Genomic DNA, 25,133 nt, shown 5'->3' with positions numbered 1-25,133 from the left:
TAAGGAATGGACGGCTGTGTTTGGGCAACTCGTCAGCAAGGTAGCAAAGACCACAAACTAAGTGTTCAGAGCAGTTGAAGCCCTGACTTTTGACTTGCAGGGAGCATTTCTACATATGTTACTTTGACCGTGTTTAATGTAGACATCCAACATTATAACAGTCTATAAATAACAGAAAACCACAAAAAGTATATGTCCCCTTTAAAGAGACTATTCTCATATTCATATATATTCTTGTGAAAAAACAAAAGGTATGTTTACATTCAGTGTTTCTCACCAAAAATGTGTGTCCTCAAGGTCTAACAAACATGTTCGATGGAGAACATGTCGTCCACTAATCGGAGGGTTGGTGGTTTGATTCCCGACTCCTCCTGTCTGCATGTGTGTGTGTGTGTGTGAATTTGAGTGTGAATGAGCAGCAGAAACACTGTTAAAGACTTTAGATGAAAGCATTTACATAAATGTCATAAATGTTTGCCATTTCACTTCTCATAAAACATTTGCAAAACTGCTTTTTTCTAATATGTTAATGTTGATTTGTTTACATCCATGTGTTAATAGCTTTTCTTCACTGCCTTTTGTTGGCACACTGATTTGTTTCTTGGTGTGTTACCACGACCAACTGTTAATCAGTGGAACAGTGTGAATATGCATATGCGCCCCCGTGCGCATACACAATACAAACAGAACAGGGACCCACTCGTAAAGCATTGCTTCATAGCACTACTAATGGTCACAAACTTAACATTTTATTTAATGTAGTTTCTTCTATTATATACAGTAGTGTACAGACATGTAGTGTGAAGTAAATCTGTCTACGTTCATTTTACCAACCAGACATGCTTTCACACTGCATACATTATATTACAATAGCATGATATTGACAATAGCAACATCAAGCAGACAAAGCTCAGTGGGCTTTAGTAAAATGAAACTAGCAAATGACAGATGGAAAAAGTATTTTCTATTGTCAGAAAATAGTCAATTTTATTTATATAACACCAAATCACAACAGAAGTCATTATCTTATTATCATTATCGTATTGCTGCAACAATTTCAAATGACATATTTTACATGTTACAAATCTAATTTTAAACTAAGCCTTTTGTCTCAAGAACATTGTTACATTAAATACAAACAAAATATGCAATACAATCATGGTAAAACAATGGCACCCAGGAGGAATGGGGTGCAATATAACTTAAACAAAGTTAGAACATTCCTCAAGAAGGCACCTGATTAAGACATACAGTAACCATAATAATGCAGCGTTTTGTCCAACTCCATTTACCCCTTTTCATAGACCCATATAATACAATTCAACACAACCACAAAAATAAACTGTAAACTTAAAAATTACCATTGCATTAGAATAAGTAAAGTGTTCCTAATAAGCTGGAAAATATACTATTATATATATACTATATATACTATTTCTGTTTAATGCAACTTGACCAATGAATAATCACAAAAATGAACCTTGTCCCTGAGAATATGTAAAACTCATGATATATGCATAAATAACTTCAGTTAAATTATAGCAAATTATATTTTCAAAACAACAACAAAAAAATCACATACAAAAGTGCTTTCAGTTTAAGGGGGAATGACTCCAAATGTTCTTTGGTCACCCTTTTAAAGGTGCACTTGTAAAATATAAGTCATATGCATTCAGTACAGTGAGCTTTTTTTAAGCTGAGTTAGTGCAGGAAAGATGATTAAATTCAAGCCCACCCCAGCACAGATATAGTACACGCTCCTGTCCAGCAGCTGATGATCTGTGCCATCACTCTGAGAATCCTCTCTTTGTTACCACGGCCTCTGTCAGCTTGTCTCGCATGATCTCCTTGGTTGAGTATAAGGGCAGATCCAGAATAGAGTGACATGTGAGTGACTGAGGGAAGAGCTGATCGCTGGAGCTGCCCTGGACTTGCTTAACTCGAATTCTCATCCGTATCTGGTCCATTCCAAGAAAAGGAGCCCTCCTAAAACCAGTCAGGAACCCTGAAGAACACCCGTGAAGTCAGAGATATGGAAATAATGCCTCAATCATTTATACAACTAATACAAATATTCATTAATGGTACTTACTTCAATTATGGACTTATTGAACTTAACTAGATTAAAATATCTGTGTTAAGGTATTTTCACGACTGCAGCAATTGTTTTGTTATAATCTCACTACAATGAAATTGTTAGTGTGTATGGAAGCTTAAATAATCAGACCGAAACTTTGCCATAGTTTCTATTTTGTATTCAGTGAGTTCACTTGACTAACTATAAAGCAGTATGATATTTGTTGTGAGATTACTGTTAAAATGTGCCTTTGAAAAAATTGAATAATTTAAGACATACAGTGTGTGGTTGCAAAATGGTTCTTTGTTTGGTTAAAAGCTTCCACAATGAAAAGCTGACAACTTTAGGTACAATACTTACAAAGGAAATCTTTCCTCTGGTCTTCAGTCAGTTCATCAAAAACCTCCCAAAACATCAGTATGTTGGGGTGGCCGCCATGATAATCCCACTCATAAACTGTGTTCTAATTAAATTTAAAAAAGAAGGTTACAATGTTTGACATGGTAAAATCAAGCACATGAAACCTGCAGTGCAGAACTTAAATTAAATAAATTAACAAATTAACCTTTGCCAAACGAGTTCACACAATGCTGATTAAGCCTATCACCAGCAGATCAATCTCTCTGTATTTCACAGTATACAGAGTTTTTAATCTGGTTTCGGCTTTGACATTCCTGTGCTGGCCGGATGAATGCATACTGCACATACTCTATGGGCAGAGCATCCACACTAGTTTCACTATCAAATTCTGATAGTAAAACGAGTCATTTCACAGGAGTTATGTGATGTTCAAAACAATCTATCCACTGTTTTACAGCCACAACAGTAGCAACGGAGCAGGCTACGGCGGAGCCTGTGACGTAAGCACTTGTTGACGGTGTTTTTGTAATTACTCTTACTGCCAGGAGGGGGAGACAAAAGTCCTGCATTGCAGCTTTAAGATATGTAAAATCAGTTGCGTGTTGCAGAGCACATTTAAATAGGAGGAGCTCTTGTTATGGACTGTACCTGTTTCAGCTTTGCCCAGTCATAGACGTCTTGGCCCACCAGCATGCCCTGCAACTCATTTGGCTTGAACAGCTTCACCATATGTCGGTCACACACCTGGAAGAAGCCTCGCCTGAACTCCTGGAACACACCCTCCACTGACGTGTTGAAGGCATGATTCACGAAGGCATCCACAAACTCCTTCCTGTTTAGAAAGTTAAAGTTTTAACTGAACAAACATTTCTCTGAGACAGAACTGCTCTGAATGCAGGTCACATACACAATTTAGCTTGGTAGTACAGATTTTGATATTTATTATATTAATATATACATATTCATTATTACAATATTTTTAAAGTCTTACTTATTGTGACTTGTCACTGGCTTTTTAGGATTTTGGGGATCAAGGTCAACCTGTGCCCCATCCCAGACAATCTGTTAATCAACAATGAAAGAGAAGAGGTTAGTGATATCACTGCAAAGCCTTTGGAATACTGTAAGAAAGATACATAAGACAGGTTATCTTCCATCTTTCAGAGTGAAACACCAACCAAAAAATCCATGTAAAGGTCTTCTAGGACATCGTCTTCATAGTCTAAGACGTGCTGCAGACTCCTTAAAACAGAATAAAACAAAAAACTGACTTATATTGAAAGACTGTTATTCACTGTACAGTATTTACAATATATTATGACATTTCAGGCATCACTATGTAAAACCACAAAATTGTATTATAAAAGTAAGAAGAATTTCCACATACTTTCCAACTATTGGGCTGAACTCTAACATATCCTCCAGTGAAGGCTCTACATCGAGCAGCTTCTTAAACAGAGCCAGTGGGAAGGGTAAGTGTATGATACTTTTGTTGTACAAGGCCAATCCACACAGAACCCCAAACAGGAAGAAGTTTGTCTTGTCCTCCTCTGTTGCCTGTTATTGAACATAGCGGACACAATAAATAAAACAGCTGGAATTCACTTGAATTCATGTTGATGATTTTAATGGTTCCTCAACACTGAATCAGCAAAACTAAAACTGGATATTGTTCTAGTATTGCTTATCATCATCACCAGGAAATCCATTATATACACTGAAGCCTTAGACCACATTTTACTTCTGTATGAGGATCGAAACTCTTACTTTGGAGGGGAACCATGCCAGTGTTTTGGAGTCATTGAACATGAACATCCCAGATTTACTTGACACCAAGTTATAAAACAAGTGATGAAACAAGTCTCTTTTGTAGACATCTGTGACGTTTGGGTCCTCATCAAAATAGACCTGTTATAAATAAAATGCTTCATGTTAGAGAGAAGCTTACATAAGAGTCACTAAATAAAATCATTTGACCGTGCTTTAATCATCAGGTAAAAACAAACTATTTACCACGAGTGGCTTCTTGAGGGCACTGGGATGAGCAGCAGCCAGTTGTTTGAAAGTGCCTTCCAAAAGTGACGCACGCTTCAGCTTCAGTTCAAAGTAGGGAGGATTTGCCTGAGCAACCAATCCCAAGATCGTCCAAACCACCTGCTGGTGTTCCATCTATAATACCAATCAAAATGCAGTTTCTAAAAAATCAATTTCCTTGCACTTCTATTGTAGATACATCATTGTGCTGCAACGCATTTTTATGCATAATTGTTTTTTCAACCACTTGGGGCCAGCACAACAAGCTTTAAATATAATGCTGACATATTATCACCTTATGAAGTTGTTAGGATGTAAGTAAACCTTTGCCTATTTACACATCCAGCAGATACAGAACAACATTAACATTCATTTGGAGTCATGTTGAAAATCCATTATTTCCTTTCCTTTAGCTCTGATTCTCTGATTCTCCTCCAACTCATGAGGGGAAGATCTGTCTATTTAGCTGCTAAATGCTCCACTATGTTGTCGCTAGCTTTGTCTGTCTTTCATTTGGTGCTGGGCAGGATGGTTTTTTTTTAGCTTTTTCACAGAAAATTGCTGCCTACAGGAGCTAGAGATGGGGTTGATGAGAGCAGTGAGAGTGAGTGTTAATATATACAAATATTGATTAGTGCAGCTTTAAAATGAATTAAATAATGTGTTTTATCAAACCTGTTTTATCCATCAGGTTTGAAATGTTGCCATTTTGTTGCCGTTACAGGAAACAAACTATACATATAAGTAGATTTATTTGAGACTTCTTGATGAACGTGGGAATTGTTTGCATGGATTAGTTTTGACAAGGAACAGTTCAAAAATAGTTACCTGAGTCCAATCGGCATCGATGTCGAAAGCTATTATCTTTGATTTCAGATCCATCACGAATGGGAAGTTACAAAGGATCAGTGGCTGATTCACATCCTGAAAAAAAGATCAGTAATTTACTTTACCAAACTGTATTTTTGATGAGCATGCATCTTTTTTTTTTTTCTTACAAAATTCAGGGTTTTTCGCACAAATGAACACAATATGAAAAGTGACAGAAACATTGAGAGAGAGAGATGAGGGAATGACCTGATTGGGTTCAAACTATTTTTTATCAATGTTATTTTATCTTACCTTGTTTTTTGACACTGAACGCCAAAGCTTCACATCCTCTTGAAGAAATGCTTCGTTAATCTCCAAACAAAAAGTTTTATCTGGGATCCTCTGACAACCTGCAGTCCTGTTGTTGGCCTTTAAAACATGTATATTAAGGTCTTGTTCGTTAGTGAAACATACAAACCAGAAAAAAAACAGAAAGATTTTTTGTGTTTAGTTTGAAGTTCACAGGAAACAAATAAGACAAATGATACTAACATTGTACATGTATTGGAGGACCAGTAGCAGGTTTTTGACTCCAGAGTTGGAAGGAGCAGGATCAAAGGACAGGATCACTGAGAGGGTCTGCCTCCACACTTCGACATATTTAATCACGGTGGAGGGTGACTGTGAGCACCACCAGTCCACTGCAGAAGACAACAAAAACATTTGTAAACATTAATGTCAGTGTGATTTTCATAACTTACTTATCATGTATATGGCTTCTGGAGTGTGCCACTGTAGTCTCAGATTATAATCATTGAATACATTGATGAATATAAAACCTGTGACATTTTTTTGACAGCAAAAGGGATCATTAAATGTGATTTCAGTTGGACTTTAAAACTAGCCACACCTCGACCTCAACCACTACTTACACATTGATACATCAGTGTTAGCAATCTAATAATATGTCAGTCACAGAGGCCATTTTTCTGCAGAACGAGTACTTTTACTAAGAACATTTTGTTGACAGTAATTCTTCACTTCAACTTTAGTAGGATTTAGAATGAGGGACTTGTAACAGAGTACTTTTAGATTGTGGTATTGGTAATTTTACTTTAATGATCCGAGTACTTCTTCCACCATTGCTGCACTTGGGTCTGCTAAATGAAGAAGATTCGATGTCAAGTTTTTTGTGGACACACAAGATCACACAGAGTGCAAGTGACAGTACCTATGACCTGGCGGTTGTCAGCAGACAGTCGTACTATGGCAGCAGCAAGTGCCTCAGCGAGGTTTGTGCTGTGTTGCTGGTTGTGTTTTTGGATCACATGCAGAAGCTCAATGAGAAGCAGATAGATCCTCAGCCCCTCCACTCCCACTGGGTTCTCATCAAGGGAAGGAATCAACTGTGTGATAGCAGCCTCTACCTGTTGAGAAAAATAACAATATAATAACTGGGTGGAGTGAACTGAAAGGTTTTGTCTGCATTGTTAATTTCTGATCAGATACTGAACATACATAGACACATTTTAGTCACATACCCGAGCCCAAACATCATCCTGCTCTACCAGTTGCTGGAAAGCAAGTTGCGCAACTGACAAGTTCAAGCCGGAGTGCTTTTGTGAGGTCTGGAAATGCTTATCATTGCTAAGAAGACAAGGATGACAAAAAAGTACGTGTAAATGTAATAATTCACCAGATATAAAAAAGTGATGATCATATGCAGACGGTGTTTACCTTCGGTCAAGGAAGCTTTGATTCAAACAGGATGCAGAGGAAAACGTCCTTTTGATTTCCCTGTGAGGGTTTGATATAATCAGTCAATAAGACTGTCAGAATAGTGCAGTTTCATCATAACAGTTGAAACATCAGCTATTCAACAAACCAATCGTATATTGAGAAAAATAACTTCTACTGCATTATACTTACTGCTTTATCTTCTTCCATGACTTTGAATTATGTTCAGAGGTCCATTTGTCAATCATAGCATCAAGACAGTGCTGTGTTACGTTGTTTATAGTGTCACTGTTTGACCCCTCATGAACTTCCTGCTGAAGAAAAAAGTTGAGTTATTGAAAAAGTGACTTAACACATGTAAATCATCAGTGTAACCTTATTGTTACACCTCCCACCATCATGGTGTAATGTATGTATGATTACTGGTACCTCATTAAAAGAGCATGTTGCAAATGAACAGTTTCCTCCTGCGTAGATGTTCAGAATTTGAGGAACCTCAGTGGCATCTGGAATAACGATAGAGTAAAAATGTAATCTATCATTGAAGTAAGTGAACTTCATTCTTACTATTCAGTTTGGTGATTGTATTATAGGTACGATAACACAGATGAAGTTACCCTGTGGCAGTTGAACAGGCAGCGGCACAGATGGATGACTCTCCTCTCCATGTCCCAGCTGCCCTTGCTCTCCACAACCAAAGGAGTAGACTCTCTTGGAGTCTGTCATCACTAATGTGTGATGTCTGATTGAGAAGACAATACACAACAAAGACATAAAGATGCATTTTTAGAGGTTCTGCAGCTTATAAGCCTTCTCCAATATTTCAGTGAGTACATTTACAAGTCAGGATTTACCTGCAGACATCCCTGTTGTTTTAAAAGACAATTATATTTTGTTCTCTCATATTAATTATTTGTCAGTGAAATTCTGAGTCAAATCTTGTATATTACAAGGTACAATGTGAAATAATCTCTCTACTGTTGTTGATGATCAACAGAAGGAAGGTGAACAGCAACAGCCTGAGAATATGAGCCAGCAGCTGAAAGTTGTACTCAAATATTTTACTTCCTGTCTCCTCTCAGCTCCTGTGATGTTCTCAGTGACGTCTTTCAAAAAGTTTATAGTCTGACATTGAGTAGCATTCTCATGCAGCTCTGAAAACTTTGTTTGGCTTTCTCCAGAGTCACCATGATTGTTTTCTGTGTCATTTGAGACTGAGCCTGAGAGGCCTGTAAACTGATTTAAAACACACACACACACACACACACACATATATATATATATATATATATATATATATATATATATATATATATATACAGAGTCATAAATGGAGGATGTTTAAAAATTCAAATTATCCTGGAATTGCATCAGCAATGAGCCGAACTGGCTCAGCATGACTGTATTAGAGTAAAAAGTGTATAATTGTTACGTACCGTCCACATGCAATCTTGATGACCCTTGCCCCCCAGAGCTCTGCAACAAGCCGAGGACGTAGCTCACCACTGAATGAGTTGTGCCCAAGCTGTCCATACTGACCGGAGCCAAATGTAAACACTACACCATCCTGAGGAAGCAAACAGACAACCATAGTTTAAAGTCCTGCAGGAACTTACATATTACAAATAAGCATAAAAGACGTAAAAGACATAAAAGAAGTAAAACAATTAAAAATACTGTTAAAATCTGGCAGATACACAACAGAGCTGTCTTATGTAAAAAATGATCAGTTTTGCATTTTTTTTTGCTAATACAGAATTGCTCCTGATACATCCAGCCATGCCTGTTGAATTTGACTGTCATTGATTTGGAGATTCATTTGGAGATTGAGTTAAATCTGTTTGCCCTCATAGTTTTTTGCAGCAGTAAAATCTAGTACTGTAGGTTACAGTGTTGGAAAGCTTTTTTTTAACTCACTTTTGTTAAAATGACAGTGTGATCCTTTCCACAGGAAATGTGAATAGTTTTCTTCATGTTCAGGTGATGAACAAGGGTTGGTGTGTGTCTGTCTATAGAAAAGATATCAAAATTCAGATTTGCATATCAAAGACACAATATATATTTTATATATTACATACATATAAATGTATCATGACATCATATTTTAGTGCTCATAAAACATACCTTTGAATATACATAAAAAACAGGATAAATAAACATATAACTCATACTTAAGTCTATATTTCAATGTTACACTAACAATTATGTAATAACACAATGCAAATATACAAAGTACCGATCACTGCATTAAGAAAATTCATGTTTTGGTTCAGTACCTGTAGTGTCTCCCAGTCCGAGCTGTCCACAGTTGTTTCTGCCCCAGCTGAACACACCTCCAGAGACAGAGAGGGCGAAGCTCTGCTCCCCCCCTGCAGCGATCTGGACCAGGGGGATCGCTGACAGAGATCGGAGGTGTTGGGGTGAATTGGCACCAAGCTCCCTCTTTCCCAGACCCAGCTGGCCGCTGGAGTCCTGGCCCCATGTATACACCTGACCATCTGTGGGGACATCACCATGACTGTAAGCAGCTTTCTCCAATTCTTTCCTGACATGTTTGTCTTTTGCAAACTACTGTCTAATCACTGTATTTTTTAGTGCTGTATTAACATATTTTATTAGCATCACTATTATCGTGGACTTTGCCTTCGTCTCAGTCAATACTGAACTCTGAGTCAACTTTGTGTCAACACTGGCTGAGGTGTTTTTTCCCATCTGCTCAACTTTGTATACTTCCTTCCTAACAATTAATAAAATTGTTTACAATATGTAGCTGTGGGATACAAACTTATATATATCAACTGAATATTAGGCAACACTACAAGAAAAATACAAAATTAATATTTTCTGATATAAGCACAGCTTCCTTGATCTGATTTTAGTTTTTTGACTATGACTGTCATGTTTAGGGATATTTCAGCGTTTTCAGTGTTTTGTCTGGACTCCAGGAACAGTAGCTGCTATGGGAGTAATATGGAGGTAGCTTGTACATTCGCAGCAGTAAACTTTACTGTACCTTTGGTCAGGGCGACTGAATGCTGGCTCCCACAAGCAACCTGAGATACTGGGATGTTACACAACGCTTGCAGCGGCCTGAGAGAACAGAAACCAGCAGAAATGAACACCTTGGTCTTTACTTATGAGAAATGACTACAATTTTTTTTTTTTTTTAAATGAACCAAGTCACATTTAAAAACTCTCTCAATTTTTGCACTCAGCAGGAGCAAAATGATACAGCTAAACAAAGTTGGCTCATTGGCTGACTTCAAACTGCTTCTTCTTACCTGGGAGTGGGAGAAGTGTGAACTGAGTCCACACAGAGAACTCTGCCTGTTTTAGTCAGCAGTGTGACTGTATCATCACCACAACTCACAGCCTGAATCTTCTCCTTGGATTTCACAAACTCTGGAAGCAGACAAGCCACAGACACACAGCAGGTGTTCATGGATCAATGAAGCAACAAAGAACACGTCTTATTACCTGAGTTTTGTAAGTAAAAGTTAACGTTTATGTTACATGTTGAATACAGACAGACACAGAAGAGAAAGATGCTCACTCTGTTTTCCTCTCACTCTTCTTCCATCGTTGTTCTCGTTGATGCGAATGATGAACGCGGTTCCATTTCTCTTGACAAAAGCGAGAACACTGTGACCTGCTGACAGATCCGTGATGTGAACACCGGCTGCATCGGGGCCGTCTTTCAACCGAAAGCCCTCTTGACTGTCCTCTCCCCACGAAAACATGCTGCTGAAGTGACTCCGCAGGACTCACAGCTGACTTATATGACGCAGCGCTGTCAGGCAGAAACGAAACTTGATTGGTCAACGGAGCAAAGTCTGTTGCGAAGAATGGAAAACAAAACTTAACTAAACACACACGCACGCACACACACACACGCACACACACACACACACACACACACACACACACACACACACACACATACATACATGAAGTCACGAAAACAACACACCCAGTGGGTCACACTGACACACGGATGCAGCAGGTCGTTTATTATCTTGGTGGTGAAAAGAAAAACGAAAGTGAAAGTTTACAGAAATAAATAACTGTAGAAATACAGAAATTGTCTAAATAAAAGTTAATGTACGGAAATGTAGAAAAATGAAATGTGGATTTATTTTCCTCTGTTTATCCCTCACAACTTTATACAATGGAGGTTATAAATATGATCAGTGCTACTCTACCTTTACAGGAGATTATGTTCTCCAACCTATAACATAACACAAGTTTATTATTAAAGCTGGTATTAACTGATTTTTTGGCCATTTGGGGGGAAACACAACACTGACTGTCACCGTCTTTTAAAAGGACAGGTTCACACTTTTTCAAGTGTGTCTTAAAACAACAGTCAGGTGCCCAAATGAACACTGAAAGAGGTTTGTAGTGATGGGGGCTAATATCAAATTGTGCAAAAATGCACTTAAAAGTTGATGTGAAGCTTATATGAGGCTTCAGCAGTCTGAGTTAGTCATATCAAGTGGATATCTGACACATTTACAGTCTTTTTTGCATCAAATTCCCTCTTTGTGTTTCCTCACACAGTGTTTCCCTGTTGAGCTGCAGTGGAAGTATAATAACAAAAAGAGGGACTTTGGCACTAAGAAGACTGTAACATTGAAAGATGACTGAAGCTTCATTTCACTAACAAAGACCATGCTGTTTGAACAGTATAAAAATAGTTTTATTTGGATTGTTGAGAGGGTTCAGGATTGGATGAGGATAGTGTATGGTGGGTTGGATGGGGGTCGAGGAGAGGGATGAAGGGGGTTGATGGCATGGGAACGACCAGGGACCAAATGGAATCACAAAGAGGCTGGAGTGTCTAGGAACCCGGGGGTCGCGACTCAGGGTGGGAGACATGTCTCAAGCTTTCTGCTTCGTCATCCCCCTGTGGTTCCTAGAATAGGACAAGAAGAATTACTTATGTGGAAGTATTAACCCTAACGAGCATGTCTTTGATGGTGGGAGGAAACTGGAGTACCTGGCGGAAACCCATGCGAACACGAGGAGACCATGCAAACCTCACACAGAAAGGACCTGAGACGGCCTGTGTTTGAACCCAGGACCTTCTTGCTGTGAGGTATAAGTGCTAACCACTGTGAGCCACCGTGACACCCATTGGGAGGGGAGAGAGGAGAAAAATGGGGTTTGAGGGGGAGGGCCTTGAGAACTGAGACGAATGGAAGAGAAAGGGGTTAGACATGCTTGTATAGGTATGCACGGATGATTGAATTAGTGAGGCACAGGTGATTTAATTTAAAAAGGAGGAAAAAGAATTCCATGTGGATGTGGTGGTGAAGGAGATATCTCGTTGGTACTGCTGGATCTAGTCGTGGGCGGTATGTTGCCGAGGAACGTGGATCACGGAGCACGGACAGGAGGTAAGCGTTTGCGATGCAAGCGTGTCGTAGGTTGCGTGAGAACTACTATCATTCGTTTGGAGTTGTGTTTCTGTCCACCTGGTGAATGTAAGGTCTAGATTCACTCTCTTTTAGCTCTGTTTTTTGTCTCTATCGTCTCCTGAGGGAAATATCTGGCTCTTTAGCTGCTAAATGCTCCACTATGTTCACCAGCTAGTTGCTAACTGTGGTCTGTGCTGTCTGGTGCTGAGCAGGTCATTTAAACAAGAGCACTGAGAATGAACCGAAACAGTAAAGTTGCAGCTAAACAATGAGTTGAAACTCACTGTGAAGCTCTGTAAAGCAAAGAGGAACTGCACAGATTCTCTGTAGGTTCATCACTACGAACGACCCCTCTCACATCACACATTATCATTTGATACATTGTTATTATGAAAAAAAATGATTATAGTTGCTTTAAGCTTGTAGTATAGACTGTATGAAATTAACTTATTGGTCTGTATTCAAGAGAATGATTATTTATGAGCAAGCTTTGTAGTTCTTAAAACATCATTAGGCAAATTTCCTAAAACCATAGATGATTTCTGTATGTTTATATAATTTCTTTCTTTAAACCTCTCTATGATATTCTTCCTGTTGAACTGGGCGTCTTTACATTTTGTATATGTATTAACATTGTGGTCGGTTTTTGTAATTCCAGTCCAAAATGGCCAATATTAAATAAATAAATGGCATTATTCACAATCACTTGTTTGACATTTATTATTTTTATTGTCCTCCACAAGAGTGTACATCTATAATTTCATTAATTTAACAAAGTAATGTAAAATTGCAACATAACCGTACACAGAAAAGAAAAAAAGAAAGATAGCAAATTAATTACTTTCTGTAGTATGAAAAACACTGAAAATGATGAATAAAGTGCAAGATTTTTTTTTAAAGGACCTTCAAAAAGAGTGGATCATACTGACTCCCATTAATCAATGATTCTGATTATTGGCATTTGACACAAGAACCATGACCCCCATTTCACAATTACAATTTTTCAAATGCTGCTGCATGGTACACCCAACCTAAATAATCCACTCATCAACAGTAAGGGCAGGGGGTGTTTTTATATATTGGTTTTATATACAAGTTTATACTCCATCACAAATAGTGTTTAAATCCACTCTGTATCTGCAGGAAGACATCTCTACATCCTGATCATTATTGTAACTAAAGAAGCTAATCCTTTCTAGATATATCTCATAACAAATTTCACGCCGACAATCTGCAGAAACAAGACAGAAGAGTGGACAGCTCTTCAAGTTGCAGCAAAAATTGTTGCTTTTGTATCATTGTGTTTAACATTATTTGTTCAGTTAAGCCCAAAATAACAATAAAAATAAATAATTAATAATAATAATCATAATTTATCCCACTCTTTATTCCCTGAGGAGATGCAACACTTACTTATACATACTTAAAGACATCTCTGTAAAATACATATGTACAATATATTTTCATCAGTATTTTCCCCATGAGGCATGAGCCTCAGATATACACCATCCACACAAATCACCATCACATACAGTTTTAAACCCTTCAAATCTGCTATTGCACTAGCAGAATTATCCATTTACAAAGTGCTTGATAACAATTTTTAGTCCTCTGTTGGGAATCCCAGCTGAAAATCAGCACAGATACAGTGCATGGTCGGGGTGCAGTCCCACCATCACTTGTGGATGTTTCTCTTGTTGCTCAGGGCCTCTGTTAACCTGTCTCGCATGATCTCCTTGCTGGAGTATATGGGCAACTCCAGGGTCGAGAAACACGTGTGTGTCTCAGGGTAGTACAGGTCATAGGAGAGGTCTTTAACTTGTTTATCTCGAACTGTCATCTTGATCGTATCCATGCCAAGAATAGGAACCCTCTCAAAACCTGTCACAAACCCTAGTGGATGACAGAGAAAGATAGTAATTAGTGAGTTTCTTCCTTTTTAATAATTTATGTTATTGTCATCCTCAGTGTTCAGCTCTGCACTGCCCTTTTTCTGCAGGCAGTCTCTCTATTCAGTCATGATGTTACATGCTAACTAGTCCAATTTGTTATTTTGATTTCACACAACCTTTGTTGCTGGTAAAATATCAATTGCATGAGTGCATCTTTCCACAAATGACTTTCCAGGCAGTTTACAGAACAGTACATGTAAAATGTTCATGAATCATCTAGACAGAAAAAGCTCAGTGGGATTAAACATTATTGATAAATGACTTGATTAGATTACAATGATTAGTTGCTTTTCCTTGATATAAATTGGAAGACTAGACTAGCAGATTAAGAATATAATTTAAATGCGTGTGCCTAAATTGTTATTGTTTTCATAAGTTTTCCATATGTTAAAATGAGGTACAATACTTACAGAGGAAAGCTGTCTTCTGATCCTCAGTTAGTTCATCAAAAACCTCCCAAAACATCTTTATGGTGGGGTGTCCGTCATCGTAAGCCCCCTCATAACTTGTGTTCTAATAAGTGAAACAGAGTGTTATTGTTACTACAGTTTTAGGTTGTTTGATTATTTTTCATATATGCTCAAATAAAGCACATGAAGATGTGGTAAATCAGTTGCATGCTGCAGAGAAAACTTGAACAAGAGGAGCTCTTGTTATGGACTGTACCTGTTTCAGCTTTTCCCAGTCAGTGAAGTCTTTTCCCACAAGAACTTCCTGTAGCTCCTTTGGACGGAACAGCTTCACCAAATCCCGCTCACACACCTGGAAGAAGCCTCGCTTGAACTCCTGGAACACCCTCGTCACTGACGTGTTGAAGGCATGATTCACGTAGGCATCCACAAACTCCTTCCTGTTTAGCAGGTTAAAGATTTAAATCAACAAACAGGTCAACACATCTGTTAAATCCTTAACTGCTCTCTCGCTACAGGCTCTATTTCACTTTATTTCAAGCGTGCTCTGGTCCTCCCACTCATTAAAAAACCAAACTGCTGCCTTGACCCTTCAGCTCTTTGTAAATATCAATATATATCAAAACTCCCTTTTCTGTTGAAGGTCTTGAAAAAAGTGGTGACATTGGAAGTAGAGGTGCGGGGGTGGTGATTCAGATTCAAATCTGAAGTTTGATAACCAAATCCAAGGGGTTATTAAGTCATGTTTTTATGAGTTGAAAAAAGTCACCTCTCAGTAAATTATTTGCAGTTAGTGCAAAATGAACCTTTAACCAGCAGAAGAGAACAAAGTACTTCAATATTAGCAGCCCTTCATTAGCTTCCCATTGCTGCATGAATACAGTTCAACATTTTGTCACTTTAAGGCATTAAATAGACTGGCTCCAAGCTATATCTCTACTAAGCCCATACAAGAGTGCACACTTGGATCGGTGGTTCCTAAGTCTAGATTTGTGTGTATCGCTACTTCTTCTATTTCTTTAAATGTTGGTTAAAATCACACATTTAAAACATTACAAAGAATACAGTTATGTTAGTAATTAATAGTACACTATAGTATTAACCTTTTCCCTTCCTGGGTGTCAGACTCAGAAAATTTGTGGAACTTATATGTTTATATGTGGCACCCTAAATTTTGTGTTACATAATGTATTAAAAGTGCATGTGTATTTATAGTGTATTGCGTAAGTATAACATGTATTAATGCTGATTTCGTTTTTTAAAATTACACTTAATAACAAAACACATGCAGAGGAATAAATGCTGTTATGGTCTTACTTATTTTGACTTGTCACCGGCTTTTCAGGATTGTCAGGATCAAGGTCAACCTCTGTCTCATCCCAGTTGATCTGTTCATCAGTTATAAGGAAGAACAGGCACGTTAATATCACTGCTTCGGAAAATGAAAGAAGTTGGATAGCAGAAAGCAAATAAATGAGATAAGTTATTGACCATCTGTAAAACACCTACTGAGAAATACATGTCCAGGTTTTCGATGTCATCTTCTTCCAGGATGTACTGTAGAGTCCTTGAAACACAGTAGAAGTAATAATATTTAAACTGCTATACAATATTTACAGTTCAGAACCTAAAACCACAGAGTTATACGATTTGAATTTACAGTAATTTCCTCTTACTTTCCATTACATGGGCTGAATTCTATCATATCCTCAAGTGAAGGCTTTACACCGAGCAGCTTCTTGAACAGAGCCAGTGGGAACGGTAAATATATGATGCAATGGTTGAACAAGGCCAATCCACACAGAACTCCAAACAGGAAGTATCTCTCCTCGTCCTGTGTTGCCTGTTATTGATGATGATAGAGACAATTAAAATCAGGAATCTATGCATTGCTTGGTTATATGATTGATGATTCATTCATTTCTGTGAGGTAGGACCTTAAACTTGAGTTGAAGTGGATATTATTTGATTAATGCATATCACCATCAAAGGGGATCCTGTATGAGGAGCTGAAGTCTTACTTTTGAGGGGAACCATGCCAGCGTTTCGGAGTCATTGAACATGAACATCTCAGATTCAGCAGACACCATCTCATGAAACACGTCATGAAAAAAGTCTTTTTTGTTGACATTATCAATCGTGTAGTTTTCATCAAAATAGACCTAAAAGACAAAAGAGCACAAACTAAGTTTCCTGCTGAAACAGTACTTTATATAAGAGTAAAGTAAACAGTAATGCAACCATCTTAGTGTGACTTTGGCCATACTATAGCTATCAGATGAAAAATACAATAAATGTTTACCATAAGTGGCCTCTTGTAGTCACTGTGATCAACAGCAGCCAGTTCTTTAAATGTGTCTTCCAAAACTGTTGCTCGCTTCAGGTTCAGTTGAAAGAAAAGGTCTTGAGGCAATTGACACCTTCCACATTCCAGGATCAAATTACAGAAGATGTGCTTCATTTCTTCAATCTATAATAAAGTTCAAAATGTCATATTTCATAGCTTCTTTTACTATTTTTAACTGACAGCTAACTTCAGTTTGTTTCTCACACAGATAACATGTATTCTATCATACTGCAATTCACTAAAACAAGATTTCTGAGTTTTATCAACCCTAACAGTGCTGTGTATAAAGGCTAGTTCTCATAAGGTTAAGTTCAAGGCTTCAGTTACCATGGTATAGTAGGCATTCCCATCAAAAACCTTTTTCTTGGATTGCAGATCCATCACAATTGGAAAGCTACAAAGGATAAGTGGCTCAGCAGGCACATTCTAAAAGGAAAAAAGCATACAGGTCCTTTAAGTTCAACATTATATAACAATCACTGCACTGAAGATCAGATTTGTGTTTTTTACATGAATGGACAGTGTCTGAAAAGTGACAAAAACAAAGAGACAGAAAGAGGGAATAAGCTGACAGCCATCATGAAGTGATTGAAACCTATAGTGTACAGGCACATGGCTTTAGCTAACAAACTAATTAACCATCAGTTTTATTTATTTATTTATTTATTTACCTTGTGTTGCGACCGTAAGCGCCAAAGCCACAGATCCTGATGAAGAACGTCGTCGTCAATCAACAAACAGAAATTGCTTTCTGGAATCCTTTGAGGTTCTGTAATCCTGCTGTTGGCCTTTAAAACATGTTTTATTAATTAGGTGAAAAGTTTGCACAAAATAAAAAGCTCTTATAACATTGTAATATTGAGTAGGATTTGGTTTGGGTTTATGCTGTGTGACATTCAGAGAAAATACAGGTAACAACTGATACTAACATTGTACATATATTGGAGGACCAGTAGCAGGTTTTTGACTCCAGAGTTGCGTGGAACAGGATCAAAGGACAGGATCACTGAAAGGGTCTGCTTCCACACCTTAACATATTTCATCATGGTGGAGGGCGACAGTGAGGACCACCAGTCCCCTAAGGAAGACACCGACATTAATGTCAGTGAGCATTTCATAACTGACATACCTTGAAATCATTAAAAGTTTTAATCCTTGAGATTTCTTGAGCAGCTACGTTGTTAGAAATAAAAGAGCAGAGTAACTGGTGTATCTGTTTACAGTGCAACCAAAAAAACTCACCTAATTTAAAGAACTCGGTCAGTAATAATTGAAACTGCTATCTGGTGCGTGCAGCACTAGTAGCTTCCCCGTCTTTCACAAGCTGAATGTAAAGCATTGGTAGTAGAATGTTCTGTTTACATTAGCGGTAACTCAATACAGCTCTGATGCAGCATTAGGACAGTGAACAGTAGACAGCAAGGCTGATATCAATGAGATAAAATTACACTGGATTACATGCTGCATAGTTTACTGTGAATCCCTTGCTGTGCTGTGAATCAAGTATGGGAATGATTGACTGCACAACTACCAATAAAAACTATATAGAGAGGTAAATCCTGAATGCAAATACACTGAATTACTATTGCCAAAATGGGATGTCATTTCATGAAAATCTAAAGGATTACAACTTGAATGTACTGCATCTTGTTAAAATTTAAAAAACTAAAATAAAGATTATGGTGATGTTACACGTGTAGTGGTGAGAGTACCTATGACCTGGAGGCTGTCAGCAGACAGTCTTACTACGGCAGCAGCGACCACCTCAGCTAGCTTTGTGCTCTGTTGCCGTTTGTGTTTCTGGATCACATGCAGAAGCTCAAAGAGAAGCAGATAGATCCTCAGCCCCTCCACTCCCACTGGTTTCTTGTCAAGAGAGGGAAGCAAGTGCATGACAGCAGCTTCAACCTGTTGGTTTGAAAAGGATTTGAAAGAGTCACAACAGCACATTATTTCAGTCTTTGGTCTTTTTTCAAAAAGACCAAAACAAATCAACTCACTCATTATAAACAGGGGAGGATGGCAGTAATTATATGTAGTTATACAAAATAAACAATGCCATTTTTAACAGTAACACTTATCGTAGATAATTTTGAAGTTACATACCTCTGCCAAAACAGTGTCTTTCTTCACCAGTTTTTTGAAATTGCGGCGCGCAACTGACAAGTTCATGCCGAAGTATGTTGGAGAGGTTTGGAAATGTTTATCTCTGCTAAAAACACAAAGAGACAAGACTAAGAGTCTACATCCACGCTAACAGCTGTCAGGTTGTACTTAAAATGCTAAACGTTAGCATGTAAACATGTCTACAATGACAATGCTAACATGCTGATGTTTAGCAGGTATGTTTACTATGATCACCTTCTTAGTTAAGTGTGTCATTATGCTAACATGTACTAATTAGCACTAAACATGAAGTGCAGCTGAGGCTGTTGGGAATGTGATGATGGTAGTGCTGGACAAATAAAAATTTGACCTGATGATGATGCTGATAAAAATTAAAGTAAATCATTGTCTGGAAACCATAATTGTCTGTGTCAAAGTTTGTGCCCAGCCATCCAGGAGATGTTGAGATATTTCACAGGATGAGTTTAATTTTGACCTGCTGTTTGTGCTTGATGAAGAGTAACCAAAGTCAGTAGGATTCATCCTCTGGAGACCTTGATTATCTGCACCAATTTCATCACACTCCACACTGGATAACTGGAGACCAACATTTCCATCCCTAGAGCAATGCTGCTGGTGTGGCCAAAAATCAAATGTTATTATTCACCAGATAAAAAGAAAATTATCATGGACAGAGGTACTGCATTTACCTTTGCTCAAGGAAGCTTTGATTCACACAGGATGCAGAGGAAAACGTCCTTTGGATTTCCCTGTGAAGATTTAATATTCTAAGTCCATTGCATTGACAACATAGTCCTGATAGAAATGAAGCCAAATTAACAATTTCAGTCAAAACAGTGTAAAAACATCAGGCTACTGCATTATACTTACTGCTTTATCTTTTTCCATGACTTTGAATTATGTTCAGAGGTCCATTTGTCAATCATAGCATCAAGACAGTGCTGTGTTACGTTGTTCATACTGTCACTGTCTGACTCCTCATGAACTTCCTGCTAAAGAAACAACTTATTATCATATGAGTTATTTAAAAAGTGACTTTACACGTATAAATCATCAGTGTAACCTTATTGTTACACTTCCCACCATCATGATGTAATGTATGTATTATTGCTGGTACCTCATTAGAAGAGCATGTCGCAAACGCACAGTTTCCTCCTGCGTAGATGTTCAGAATTTGGGGAACATCAGCGGCATCTGGAATAACGATAGAGTAAAAATGTAATCTATCATTGAAGTAAGTGAACTTCATTCTTACTATTCAGTTTGGTGATTGTACTATAGGTACTATAACACAGATGAAGTTACCCTGTGGCAGTTGGACAGGCAGCGGCACAGACGGATGACTCTCCTCTCCATGTCCCAGCTGCCCTTGCTCTCCACAACCAAAGGAGTAGACTCTCTTGGAGTCTGTCATCACTAATGTGTGATGTCTAAATAGATATGTTGAGAAATAGCATTTTTAATATCATGTGGGGCATACAGAGATACTTTGATCCACTACTTTTTAAACAGTACAGAACTTGAAGATACTGAACAGGCTCAGAGTTATTGCATTATGAAAGGTGATGTACTGTACCGTCCACATGCAATCTTGATGACCTTTGCCCCCCAGAGCTCTGCAACAAGCCGAGGACGTAGCTCATCACTGAATGAATTGTGCCCAAGCTGTCCATACTGACCGGAGCCAAATGTAAACACTACACCATCCTGAGGAAGCAACCAAATAGAGGGCCTTTAAAAAATTGAACCTTAAGTTCACTGAACCATTCAGAATATATCTCATCATTCCAGTTATACAAGGGTGTAATTTAGTGCATAAATTAAAATGATTTTCTTAATAATGTTCACTGTTTAGGAGATAGAAAGCATTCATTTTCCAGCAATAAAAAAAATGTAGTACTGTAGGTTACAACATGAGAGTGTTGGAAAGCTTTCTTTGACTAACCTTTGTCAAAACGGCAGTGTGATCCTTTCCACAGGAAATGTGAATAGTTTTTTTCATGTCCAGAGAATGAACAGGGGTTGGTGTGTGTCTGTCTATAGAAAGGAAATTAAAAGGTTTTGTGAATGTTATGTTAGCAAAATATAATATATTCAAAACACAGTTGAGATATCATGACTGTATTGCTTTTGCTGATAAAACAAATGTAGACTAAATTAATTCTTAATCTAATAAAACATTTTTTTAGCAACATTACCTGTTGTGTCTCCCACTCCGAGCTGTCCACAGTTGTTTCTGCCCCAGCTGAACACACCTCCAGACACAGAGAGGGCGAAGCTCTGCTCCCCCCCTGCAGCGATCTGGACCAGGGGGATCGCTGACAGAGATCGGAGGTGTTGGGGTGAATTGGCGCCGAGCTTCCTCTTTCCCAGACCCAGCTGGCCTCTGGAGTCCTGGCCCCATGTATACACCTGACCATCTGTGGGGACATCACCATGACTTATGATATCATTTTAACATACAAGCATCTATGCATTGACTAGTGAAATCTTCTGCACTAAAGGGCAGCACTGCTGGGCAGATGGTACTTGGTGAATGTGGATATAAGAAAAATACAGAACTAATATTTTCTGTAAGTACAGGCATAGCTTCCTGTAGTAGGACAGTTGATTTGATTTTAGCGTTTATAAAGGGCCAAGTAGCTCCTGAACATTTCATTAAAAACTTTATAAACTGAAAATTACTTGCAAATGAAGTCAGAAGAGACTATATTTCTATATATTTGTGTTAATCTAGTAAATAATATGACAGGATAAGACTGAGCTTTTCATAATAATGAAAATATAACAAAAATTGTCATGTTATGCTATATTAGGAAATTACTGCACTATTAATGCACTTACCCTACTAAAAATCATGTTTAATTTCCTTTCCTTTTTTTTAGAGACCTGATGTTGTTGTATTTGTATAATTGCTGTGAGTCATAGTTAAAGGCGACCTAGATGAGCAGCAACATTTTTATCATGCTTCTCTCATAACCTGCTCAACAAGAGAACACTGCAAGTAAATCACACTGAAACTGTACAAGTGGGGAGACAACAGGATTTTTTTTAAAAAACCTTCCAGTATGTTTTTGTTGTTTTTTTTTGTTCTAGCCTACTGTAAACTTTACTGTACCTTTGGTCAGGGCGACTGAATGTTGGCTCCCACAAGCAACCTGAGATACTGGGATGTTACACAACGCTTGCAGCGGCCTGAGAGAAAACAGGAAGTAGCTCAGCTCAAATACATTGCTCTGTAATTATCAGAACTAGGGCTAGCATGATTTCAAGTGCAGATTTTACAAAAATGTTAACAATCCAAAAATAAATACAATGTTATAATACAAATCCATTTTACACATGTTGCTGCTAGTTTGAGTCTGACAGACCAATGTTGTTGTTTCTTACCTGGGTGTAAAAGGAGGGTGAGCAGAGTCCACACACAGAACTCTGCCTGTCTCAGTCAGCAGTGTGACTGTATCATCACCACAACTCACAGCCTGAATCTTCTCTTTGCATTTCACAAACTCTGGAAAAACAAAGCAGATGTTAGTGGATGCCATCTGTTAAGTCTAGTGCCAGAAACTCAGAAGTTTTCTTTGATTCCAATTTAACTTTTGATCATCATGTCAACAAGATAGTTCAGTCCTGTTTTTATCAACTTCAAATGCTTTAAAAAATCAGATCATTTCCATCATTCTCTGACTTGGAGACAGTTATTCATGCATTCATTTTCTCAAGAACTGATTATTGTAATTCACTCTTTACCTGCCTGAACAGTAAAGTACACTCCCACCTTCAAGTTATACAGAATGCTGCAGCCAGATGGATCAAACAATCACAGAGATCACATAACCCCTATTTTAGCCTCTTTGCATTGGCTTTCACTTCATTTCAGGATTGATTTGAAGGTTTTAAGGTTTTACTCATTACTTTTAAAGCACTACATGGTTTAGTCACCTTGCTTTTCTGCATCAACTTTATCAGTTTTTTCATTTTTATTATTGTTATTGCTTTTTGTTGTTTGACAGTTTTTGTTGTTTGTGTTCCTTCTGGGTTTTTTTTTTATTGTTGTTGTTGTTGTTGTTGTCGTTGTCGTCGTAGTTGATATTATCAATGCTGCAAGGAGAAAATGTCCTTACCAGAGTTTTGTGAAGTTACTGTGTTACAACAAAAGAGAAAGATACTCACTCTGTTTTCCTCTCACTCTTCTTCCATCGTTGTTCTCGTTGGTGCGAATGATGAACGCGTTTCCATTTCTCTTGACAAAAGCGAGAACACTGTGACCTGCTGACAGATCCGTGATGTGGAAACTGAGTTTTAGGAAGTGAACTCCATCACCTGCTGCATCGGGGCCGTCTTTCAACCGAAAGCCCCCCTGACTGTCCTCTCCCCACGAAAACATGCTGCTGAAGTGACTGAACAGGACTCACAGCTGACTTGTATGACTCTATCAGTCAGCTGAGGAGAAACGAAACTTAGACCTGACTGTGTAGATATGTGGTGACAGCCACGGAAAACAAAACTCAAACAAACGGGCTGAAACGAAACAACAACATTGAGTCACGTGATGTGTTAACTTTAAAGTGAGATAAATGAAAGTGAAACTGTATTTGTTCACGAATACCGCAATATTTTGATTTTGAGTTTTTAAGGATTTAAAATGAGCATTTCTGTGTCAGACTGTGACTGTGGAAGACTCTTTAACACTATACTAAGCGTTAAATCGTTGTTCACTTGAATGTGTCTGTCGGTCAGTTTTGTTGTGGAAAAAAAGTCTTGGTTTGGTTTCGTTTCCGGGGCTGAGCACAGAGGAGCATGTTTCTCCAGATGATACCAGCCAGTGGAAAAAGGGTTTGTTTGTTTGTTTGTTTGACTCCATTTTGTTAGGTGTGAAATCAAAATGAACTCAATCCAGTAAACTATTCATTCTAACCCACGTGGCCAACTTGTTTAAACTCGTTTAAAGAGCAACTATATTTTTTGTTTGTTTGTTTGTTTGTTTGTTTTTACAACTGCATGGGACCACAATCATTTGATAGTGTGATAAGACTGTACAACTGACCAAAAACAGGATTTATTCGTAAAGGATTTTTTTAAAAAAAATAAAGCTAGCTCATACTGTTAAGTGGGGAAAAGCTGTATAGCTGACAAATATACATCAAATCAATTGTACAACATACATTTAACTCTAAAAAAACATGAAATATTATATCATGTGTTTATAGAAGGCATTTTGCTGTGAGTTTAATATTATGACACCTGTTAACAGCTGTCCTTTTTGAAACAGTAACAGCCCTGAGTCTTATAGTACAGTAAGCACATTTGCTGTCTAATTTCAGAGATGTTCCCCATTTAATCCACTTTAGCTCATCCTGAAAAAGCAGTTCAAGCTGTCAGAACACCAGCATCCATCATTTAACAATATAACACATTTATTATGTTAAATGCTACAACTACATTACCAAGGAGATTGAGAAAGTGGATGTAACCACATTTTACTAAATACTTACACTGATTATATTCAGACACATAGAGAGCAAAAAGGACAAATTAGCTTTGGATCTGTTGGTGTTGCAACATTACAAAAAAGGTCAGAACCCAACAAAGAAAATAATGAGGTGGTGTTGATCCAGCAGTCAGACCTCTCAAATCGTCTATGAATGTCACAGATTGTGGAGCAGGTGGACCCAAACACAGGGACACAGGAGGCACAAGGAACTGAAGAATATATTTATTGACTAAATCAGGAACAGGACACAGAAGTGCAGGCAGGAAACTGAAACTCAAACAAAACCACTAAGACGCAACTGAAAACCAGACCTTAAATACAAACGAAACTAATCAGACAACGAGGAACAGGTGACAAGACACAGG

The 25,133-nt window shown here is 38.0% G+C and overlaps 2 protein-coding genes across 5 annotated transcripts; both read right to left on the bottom strand.

Annotated features, from left to right (window-relative positions):
- Positions 1-740: 740 nt before the first annotated feature.
- Positions 741-10,910, bottom strand: LOC121897788 (probable E3 ubiquitin-protein ligase HERC4). Its single transcript, XM_042412513.1, has 23 exons — positions 10,572-10,910; positions 10,300-10,420; positions 10,032-10,108; positions 9,295-9,516; positions 8,936-9,027; positions 8,455-8,585; positions 7,636-7,760; positions 7,448-7,524; positions 7,211-7,332; positions 7,019-7,078; positions 6,823-6,928; positions 6,513-6,708; positions 5,834-5,982; positions 5,594-5,710; positions 5,300-5,395; positions 4,451-4,606; positions 4,205-4,345; positions 3,825-3,994; positions 3,616-3,679; positions 3,429-3,499; positions 3,086-3,269; positions 2,438-2,540; positions 741-2,005 (listed from the first exon to the last, which is right to left on the bottom strand). The coding sequence occupies exons 1-23, from the start codon at positions 10,756-10,758 to the stop codon at positions 1,788-1,790; spliced, it is 2,985 nt and encodes a 994-aa protein (XP_042268447.1). The 5' UTR covers positions 10,759-10,910; the 3' UTR covers positions 741-1,787.
- A 2,230-nt stretch (positions 10,911-13,140) lies between these two features.
- On the bottom strand, positions 13,141-24,140 carry LOC121897787 (probable E3 ubiquitin-protein ligase HERC4). 4 transcript variants are annotated; one of them, XM_042412511.1, is made up of 23 exons: positions 23,448-24,140; positions 22,665-22,785; positions 22,393-22,469; positions 21,473-21,694; positions 21,220-21,311; positions 20,851-20,981; positions 20,580-20,704; positions 20,392-20,468; positions 20,145-20,266; positions 19,964-20,023; positions 19,254-19,356; positions 18,860-19,055; positions 18,077-18,225; positions 17,819-17,935; positions 17,475-17,573; positions 17,103-17,270; positions 16,822-16,962; positions 16,477-16,643; positions 16,310-16,367; positions 16,118-16,188; positions 15,057-15,240; positions 14,801-14,903; positions 13,141-14,331 (listed from the first exon to the last, which is right to left on the bottom strand). In XM_042412511.1, the coding sequence occupies exons 1-23, from the start codon at positions 23,659-23,661 to the stop codon at positions 14,114-14,116; spliced, it is 3,015 nt and encodes a 1,004-aa protein (XP_042268445.1). In that variant the 5' UTR covers positions 23,662-24,140; the 3' UTR covers positions 13,141-14,113. The 4 variants fall into 4 exon arrangements, with proteins under 4 accessions (XP_042268445.1, XP_042268446.1, XP_042268443.1 ...); XM_042412512.1 differs by having other exon boundaries at positions 20,145-20,263; XM_042412509.1 differs by having other exon boundaries at positions 19,254-19,359; positions 23,448-24,139.
- Between the last annotated feature and the right edge of the window lie 993 nt (positions 24,141-25,133).

Source organism: Thunnus maccoyii, chromosome 5 (genome assembly GCF_910596095.1).
Source record: "Thunnus maccoyii chromosome 5, fThuMac1.1, whole genome shotgun sequence".
Lineage (NCBI taxonomy): Eukaryota > Metazoa > Chordata > Actinopteri > Scombriformes > Scombridae > Thunnus > Thunnus maccoyii.
Note: the sequence above shows the minus strand (reverse complement) of the source record. Positions and strands in the feature narration are given on the sequence as shown.